The 8,973-nt window shown below is 37.5% G+C and overlaps 1 protein-coding gene across 5 annotated transcripts; it reads right to left on the bottom strand.

Moving 5' to 3' along the window:
* Positions 1-385: 385 nt before the first annotated feature.
* On the bottom strand, positions 386-8,417 carry tbcela (tubulin folding cofactor E-like a). Of its 5 annotated transcripts, none has more exons than XR_007482699.2 (10): positions 8,314-8,417; positions 6,978-7,030; positions 5,717-5,872; positions 4,355-4,889; positions 4,023-4,279; positions 3,212-3,338; positions 2,969-3,085; positions 2,738-2,849; positions 2,127-2,505; positions 386-2,046 (listed from the first exon to the last, which is right to left on the bottom strand). XR_007482699.2 is itself a non-coding variant. In XM_049725546.2 (10 exons), exons 3-10 carry the CDS (start codon positions 5,862-5,864, stop codon positions 2,299-2,301), a joined length of 1,236 nt encoding a protein of 411 aa, XP_049581503.1. In that variant the 5' UTR covers positions 5,865-5,872; positions 6,978-7,030; positions 8,314-8,417; the 3' UTR covers positions 386-2,298. The 5 variants fall into 5 exon arrangements, 4 of the variants coding, with proteins under 4 accessions (XP_049581503.1, XP_049581502.1, XP_049581501.1 ...); XM_049725546.2 differs by having other exon boundaries at positions 386-2,505; positions 4,355-4,469; positions 4,737-4,889; XM_049725545.2 differs by having other exon boundaries at positions 386-2,505; positions 4,355-4,536; positions 4,750-4,889.
* Positions 8,418-8,973: the final 556 nt, after the last annotated feature.

The raw sequence follows: 8,973 nt of genomic DNA, 5'->3' as shown, positions 1-8,973 counted from the left end.
GCTAAAGTCAACTGCCGTTAATATATTGAAAGATTGAAATATTGGGGGTGTTTGCGGTGGGGAAACGTTCCTGACAAAACACATTGAAAGCAGCAACATGGAGGAACGTAAATCTGAGCATTAACAACCATGAGCAGATTCAGAGAACCAAGACATTCCTCTTTCATGGACTTATCTAAGAGTGCAGTTAGTTTTTCCCCCAGTTTCTACACAGTCATTAACTATGTAATATTTTTCTTATTTTCATGCAAAACTAAAGGAACTGGTCTCACTGTTCCAATATTTTTGGTGTGTTTTTTTTTTTTAATCATAATTCTCAAAATGTACATAAAAATACCATACTTGGTGCTACTTCTCAAAAAACAAATAAGAGGTTGTGTCCCACTTAAGGCTACAAGTAAGTAAATTAGATATCATGAGATTCAAACTGCACAGGCTTTCATTGGCTTGGAAGGTCCAATTGAACCTCACAGTTTAAGCGTCAATGACTTTTGAGGCAAAGCCTATAGAGGGCAGCACACAACACCTGAATGGTTGCTTCATGACATTTTTATTTTTTAATTTTTTTAAATCTCATAGAAAACTATGAGAAGAGATTGGGCCAGCTCTGTGATGTTAAACGGAGTGGACTCACTAAGTCTTCTAGTCTTTAGAAGGTGTACTCTTTGAAACCACCTTGCAACTCCTTGAGTCAGTTTGCTCCATTTTGTTCCATTGACTCACCATTGAGAGAGAATTAAAAATGTATGATATGCAATTTATAGGAATAATAAAAGAGAAGTAATCTATGGACCTTTAGTGCACAAAGAATGGTGTCATGATACTAAATGTTAGAACTTTTTCACAGAGTTGTGGGAATGATTTTCAGCTTATGGAAGATCAATTCCAAGACAATACAGTGAATATAGAATACAGTGGAACCTTGCTTGCCTTAGTTTTTGACAATTTTTTTTTCATACAGTATTTCCTAAAATGGATGCTTGTTCAAGATAATAACTCTCCCAAGTCAATTGTAATGCCCAGGCAACATTGACGTAACATCCTGTCAAAACTGAAAGCATGCAGTATTATTATAATAGTTCCTCATGGTGTTTCATTTTTACTCAACAAATAAATAATTTGAGTGTGACTGCCAATAGCCACCATGGCTCGAAAGCAAGTGTGATGAATTGTATAATATACTGGTTCACTTTTCACATTTAACAGGATGTTACACTTATGATGATGACCAAAATGCTCTAATTGTTGCTGAGCAGAGCGGAATTCTTGTCATTGCCTTGAGTTGTCCATAAAAGCTTACATTGTGGATTATGCCAGGCTGTCAGTTGAACTCTTTTTACACAATATAACGGAAACGTCTGTGCCAACACTGTCAAATGCAAGAAAGAAGTTAAAAGTAATGTCAAATGTTCATTTTTCCTATTCAGTTGTCCTTTATATTTACTTCACATTGTTTTTGTCTATAACGATGTAGTCACAAGCTATAAAATGTGATTTTGTTAATATTTTTGGGTGTCTGGAACAGATTAATTGGATTTACATTATTTCCTATGGGAAATATTGCTTTGGGTGTCATACTATTCGATTTCAATCTGACTTTTTTGGAACATACTAAATCACACAATCGAGGTTCCACTGTATGTCTTATTTTTAAATAACATCCCTCCATTAAGATTTTTCTCATTTCAGAACAGAATTATCTATTTTGGGAGAAACATTTAACATGGTTTTGCGCCACCGGCATTAAATAAACCACGATAGGACAAAATGGATGAAGATGTCTTTCAGATGCTGTTTAAGTCACAATTGTGAAATTGTGAAACAATACTGTTCTCAACACTTTCTCTATCATCAGCTCAACTCAGCAGTAATGCTTCATGATGGTTCACTGAAGCTTTTGCCACGATTTAGTTAAACAAGAGATGTGTACTCGCCAATGGAGTTGTGGTGCATTCATGCAGATAGAAAGCTGCGGCAGTGCCATCCCACCAGAAGCTCAGAGCTGCCTGCAAGTTTCCTTTCTCGAGCCGTCCTCCATTTCCTGCACTTTGCGAATGCCATAAACTATAACTTAATACAGTAAATAAAGACATAATCCTACCCAAAGTGGCATCCTAGCAGCTTACCTGAGGTCCACTGCTGAGAAAACGAGATGAAACTCATCCTCGTTCGACTCTTCATATTATCACGCAGGCTTCAGAGCCTCGAGATATACATACATTTTGTAATCATTTTCCAATGTCCAATTAATCCAACTAAATGTTCAGTAAAGAAAATAGCCAAGTAGAAGTCGGTGGTTCACTTGGTCTTGGGCACAACAAGTATCTCATCACCATCTTGGATATTATAAGAGTGAAGAGCTCGCGTGTTGTACTTGAGTTCGTCCGGGCCAAAGGCACTGTTCCTGTCGATGTAATAGAGCCTCATGCTGTTGGTGGAAAGCTGCACTACTGACGTCAGCTGCTTCTTCAGCTCGGCCACTGTCTGGTCCAAACGGATGTTTAGCTGGAAAAATACACATTGGTCATGCATTTCAGACATTAAACTAAATGCCTTGCTTTTAAGTAGAGTGGAATGAGTTTGAAAAATAACGTTATTATTCTAAGCACTCTACTACACTGCGATGTGAATTTGATTAGTTGCTCAGCCATACTTTCTAGTGATGCTTTGCTGTGACTACAATATACTTGCTCTCTAAACTTTGACTGAAGGGAAAATCATGGTGCAAGTGACAGACCTGTTCCACTTTTTCTTCACAGTGAACCTCAACTTGAGCATGGCAGCGTGGTCGGAGATCGATCTCAGCCAGAGGTTCCAACTTCCCATACTTGTTTACCAGACAATGGTATCTTCAACAAAGAAGATGAGAGGATTAAATAGCAATACACTTTAGCTACTCTTAGAGCTTTGCTTTATGCAAGCCTACAGGTAAGTGAGCATAGAGGTTATAATAAGGAAGTACGTGTACCGGCGAGGCAGTTCTTCCTCAGGACAGTGCAAGTGGTAACGGATGAAGAACCTCTCAGCATCTTCTCTCTCGCTTTCAGTTACAAGGCTTCCATTCAGATGTGATATAGAGGGAAGCCTAAAAAGTTCACAATCACGTTGGAGCTATTAGACAGATATTTGTAAGTTTCCGTCCATCCATCCGACCGACCGACCGTCCGTCCATCCATCCATCTGAACTGGATTTGTTTTTAATTGGACTCACTGCGCTATCATCAGGCTGCGCCGCTCCTTGTTGGTGTATGTTTGCAGTAAGGGGATGCCTTGTAATCGGACTTCCTCCAGTTTAGGAAAGAAGTTCAGTTTCTCAATGTCTTCCCATCGATTAAGACCTGGTCACATTTAAAGGAGACATACAGTTCTATGATAAATTTACTTTTCAATCGCTTGAAGGGTTGCCAAGAACTGAAAAAAATCCAGTAAAGTTCTGGAAAGTTTTTCGTAAATGTCTATGTGGAGTGAAGGCAATTCTGCAGAGGTATCATATGCAAGCAGAAATATGATTTTTTTTTTTTTCCAGACGTAATCATATCAATATAATGGTCGTTCTAGCCGGTTGTCACACCATCCGCTGCAATTTTGATTTAAAAGATTTTGCATGGTTAACTAGTTTGAGAACAGTATTAATCTTTGCAAACAATGTGCAAGACACCTCAGTAAATGAAATGGATTTCAGGACTGTAATTATTGCTGGCTTAATATTATGATGACAGATATTTTGATTTCAACATTAGCTATACTGTTTCTTTTATTGGCATATGTTCTCTAAAAATAGACTGAACACAGGATCTCCTTGGATACAAATTCCGTAGCAGAGCTTAAAAGGTGAAATGGAGAAGGATCAGCTGTACCAAGCTTCTAGATACCATGATGGGTTTGCTAATTTTATCAGCATTACACACCAATCTTAAAATGTCCTTCCATTTTTTTATGCTCATCTAGGGTCAGAGACAACTCAGAGTTTAAGTGAGGTACACCATCATCACCCAGCAAACATTATGATTTGAGTCACAAACCTGAGTTGTGGAGGTTGATGCTGCGAAGGTTGGGGAAGAGCCGTTGCAGGATATCTTTGCTGTCCTTTATAGACGCTAAATTGTTGTTGGCCATGACCAGAGTGTCCAGGCCAGGGAACATTGATCCAAACTTGCGTACTTCACCCCAGTCGAGTAGATTGTTGTCTGTGATGTGCAGCAGGCGGAGGCTGGGGCAGACCACACTGGCGGCTCGCACGCCACTGTACTCATTAAGGCACAGGAACAACTCCTCGAGCCTGCGAGACAACAAGGATTACTTCACGCAGCCATCTATCACTTCTGTACTGTAAGAGCATTAGTGCATCCCTTACTCTGGGATCTCACGGGTGAGCAGCATCACAGTGTCCCAGGACACTTGGGTGTTGTTAAGGACGAGGCGTCGGACCCGAGAAAAGGCTTCAGCGCACTGCGGTTCAAGGGTCATCCCTGCTAGCGGGTTGGAGCTCAGATTAAGAAATTCCAGATTGGGGATGTTTGAAACAATTTTTCCAATCTGAAAAGAGGTAGTGTCGATATGACTTTTTTTTTTTCTGTTTCTACTGGATTGCGTGCTAACAAAAAACGGAGAAAAGAAAAAAAACCTGAGTTTATGGGCGACATGGGAGCCATGTGGAATTATTATAATATGCATCACCCTGTCTTTGATCATTTCTGTGTTCTCTGGAAATACTGAAAATGAATAAATGAACAGACCCAGAGACAGCACCTCATGCCAGTCTTGAAAGTTGTTATGGGACAGGTCCAGCTCCATGACGTGGGCACAAAAGGCTGCAATTTCACTCTGGTCTCCTGCCTTGGTGATTCCACATCCATTCAACACCAGCACGCTGGGCAAGTTCAAGCGGTCTGACACAAATATGGAAAATTACAATGGTCATCAGCAAATTTTGATCAGATTTAACCGGTTTTAATCAGTGACTCGAATTTTTACATTTGAAAAATATGTTACAGTGAATGGGAGGGAAGCTTGTTTGTAATTTGTGCTGATTTAATTGACTTTATGGCAGAATAAATGCCTTAAATGAAACAGGCACATACAGTATCTGTATGCGGGATATACCAATTATCGGCGAAACCGATTTCGATGAATATCAGCATTGGCCTTTTTTTTTTTTTTTTTTTTTAAACTTATACATGTACTTGTGACCGTGTTAACTTTAGTGAACTATTTATTTGAGTTTCTATTTAGCTTAAAAAGAGATGCTGTTGACTGTTGGAACTCTCTGCATCTTCTGTTTTGGTTGGAATTAAAAATAAGGTAAAAGTCAACATTTCTGAAATTTTAAAAGTTTGGAAAACTATTTCTATGTAACAATTTCTATTATAACTATTTAAAGCAGTTTTTATGTAACTTTTAAAGACACTCTGAATGTTTGGTTAGAATTATTAAACAAAATGTGTCTATTCTCTAAAAAACAAAAGTCATAATTTTGCCAATCTGTAATGTTCAAACATGCTCGAAGACATTTCAAGAAAGTTAAGAGTTCAAGTTTATTTGTTTTAATTACCACCAATGTTTTCCCTTTCAGTTATTTTTTCACAGTAATATTAGTAATATTAGAGTTGTTCGCAAACAACTACAACACACAAACAATTAACTCACTAAAGGAAAGCGTGATCAGAAGAGCACGATATGCTCTCTATCGATTATATATGCACATTTTCCAGCTCACCTTTCATGGGGGACCCTTGGGGACATGCAGTGGGCACCACCACTACTCCTATGCCCAACCCTCGACGGCACGGAAAGTTCTCTGGACTGTACTTTTCATTGATCACCTCCACAAAGGTTCGGCCATCCTGGCACACTGGCGACTCCATTGCTCTGTCTTTGGAACAGTTTTGACCAGAATTATAGTAACGACTCACCATAGATCACAAGCGCTAAAAATATCTAGAAATAATGTTTTTTGGGGTTTATGATTGGTTGTGCTCCCTTTTATGGTCCAAAAACATGACTTGGTGAGAAAAAAGGAAGTAGGCTTTCATGTGAGTTTGAATTATTGTCTCTATGTGTCAGCCTTGTCACGGCAAGGTGATGAGTTAAGGGTGTGCATCCCGTCTAACCTCAAGTCATCTGGCATGGGCGACCCTGCTACCCTGAACTGGATAAGTGGTTTATATAATGGACGGATCAATGTCGTATTATACTCAGAAGCAAGGACAAGCTTTAAGTGCCACTGGCTGACATGTTAGAGTGAAATGACAGTCATCATTTCTGTCTGGCTTGTACAGATCAATCACGATTACTGACTAGAACTCGAGATTATCAGCAAACAAAATGCAATGCCATTTAAATATACTTGAAAAGTTGAAACAAAATGGTTGCTATTCCAGCTCGTGACTTTAATATGAAACACTGTACTGCATTTTTTACGACTTAAAATTATGAGTGTGAGTCGTGAGGCTGTTATGATGCAGCGTTCGAATGAGACAGCAATGGAATCTGCTGTGGAAAGGCATACATTATGTAGTGGCCCATCAGACCAGCAGACGAAAAAAAAAGAAAAAAGGATCTTGTTACAATACCTGATTTAATAAAACGGCTTGCTGGTAAATTGTGGTAATGTCTGAAAGCAAACTGCTGCTACTCTGCCAACATAAAGAAATGTTGCTATAATTTTTCTGTTGTATTTTTACTTTGCACTTTTAAGCAGTAAAGTCTAAATGACATATATGGTGTAAACCCCCAGGTACTGAAATAACATTTGAGACGCTTGCCAGTCAAAACAATGTTATTTTCCAAATAAAAGGCAATGACAACTTGGGATGTGTTTTTTTTTTTCTTAATTGGGTGTTTGCAAACTGATTACCCATAATAGGTTTGAGACTCACCCACTACTTGACAATCACTTATCTAGATTTTACTGCAATTGTCGACATGTTTGTTCAAATAGCTTTGCAATTCAAAAGTTATGCCAGAGAGGTTCTTACCTCAAAAATCTTTCCTTCGATTTGACTTTTTTCACTGCTGTCTTCTGCTGGTGCTGTCAAAGAAATTAACCATGTAAAATGATCTTTTATGGATACATTTGTTTTTCACGAGTTCAGCAGTTTGCGAGGCCATACAAACTACTTAGTAATGACTAATAAAGGGCCCACAATTACTGCAGTGCACGTCCTTCCCTGCATACCTTTTGATTCTTTATTGGCAAGTTTGGCATTTTTCCTTGTGCCTTCAACACTAGTGGTAGCATATTTAATCCGGCCCACTTAAAATTTACATTATCAAGAGTCCTGTAAAAGTTGTAGCATTCATTTTGCCACATATATATATATATATATATATATATATATACGTAGATCATATGTACCATTAAAAATGGTGACTATTTTTATATAACTTGCAATGATACCATTAATATTGGTTAATACAAAATACAAATGAATACTTTTTTTTAACTTAGAATTGTTTGCACGATAACAAATTTTCACACAATGTTATGTATTTTAACTATCTCCTCCGCACTCTAATATACAATAACCTGGCCCGTCTGTTTTAGAATCAAATGTGGCCCGGAAGCACATTGCACAGAAATGCAAATAATAATATCAATAATAATAATAATAATACCAATAATAATAATAATAATAATAATAATAATAATAATAATAACAATAATAATAATAATAATACTATACCTCACTGTTAAAACTATGCTCTGTTTGGTATATGGAAAATTAGGTTGAGCCATGAAAGTTTTGTTTTCTTTTTCCACATTGGACAATACAGTGATTTTACAACATAGCTTTTTTATTTTTTTTTAGCTGCTAGGCAAGGAATGCACCAATTGCTCTATATTTGGGTGAGTAGATAGGCGGCAAAAAGGAGCAACGAAACAATAAAAGTTGTAATTTCAGGGATGTCGAGACAAATAATCCCGTTCTGTTTTGGCCGAAATAATGTTTAAGTCTTTGAAATTCACAAGAATTGACAACGGCGCCTTTCAATGGTAGAACTGAATCAATACATCGCGTACATCGCAGAATTGGTATTAATTTGAATGAAGCCCGTTTCATAGAGCCCGTATCACAAACTCGTACTAATTACAGCTGCAAATGTAAAATGACATATTTGACAGATAAACAGTAATTGATGAATACATGTTTCAAGGGGAGTTTACGGTCAAATATTTCTTTTAGCCCCCCCATCACCCCCTCCTGATGTCAAAACGAATTGCAACAACATACTATCAGTAATACATAGTTGATCAGATAATTCCGAAAGAATGTCTTAATCGGCGACTAACAGGGTTGTTATTCAACATACCTTTAATAATCACTTTCAATGCCCCTTGATGAAAACATCCCAGCTGTCTTTTGCTCTTCCCAGTAACCCGGAAGTGGCGTCATTTGTTGACTTCACGCATTGGTTCCAGACTGGAGGGCAAAGTCTTTATGCAGCCCCGTAATATTTGTTGTTTATTACTATCTCATCCTATCACATGTAATCCTCTTCTGCAGTAATAAAGGAAACGAAAATAGGGCGTCCTGAATTAAATGTATCTTTACTGCAGGTACACGAGGAAGCTAATGTAATCAATATTTGTATACACTACAATTACCATAAATCAAGATGTAAACTGCCAAATTCCAAATTATACAAAGTTCATACCTTTTCTATTGCTAATCACTGATCTGCAGGATTATACAAGGACGGTAACGTTTTTTTTTTTTCAAATGTGCATTTTTGGTAGTTGGCTTATTTTAATAACGTTTAAGGCTGTACTTTTGTGATGCTTCACATCAAAAGATAAACTAAGGCAGATTCAGATCATGTTTTTTTTTTTATTATTCCAGGCAGAAGCATACATTTGACAGTTTCATATTGAATTTATTCTGGGGGCACAACAAATGCACCATATCTTAACTTCACAAAACATACACTTTTTTTTTTTTTTTTTTTAACCTGAATGGATAAACATTTCCC

This window comes from Syngnathus scovelli, chromosome 7, assembly GCF_024217435.2.
Source record: "Syngnathus scovelli strain Florida chromosome 7, RoL_Ssco_1.2, whole genome shotgun sequence".
Classification (NCBI taxonomy): Eukaryota; Metazoa; Chordata; class Actinopteri; order Syngnathiformes; family Syngnathidae; genus Syngnathus; species Syngnathus scovelli.
Note: the sequence above shows the minus strand (reverse complement) of the source record. Positions and strands in the feature narration are given on the sequence as shown.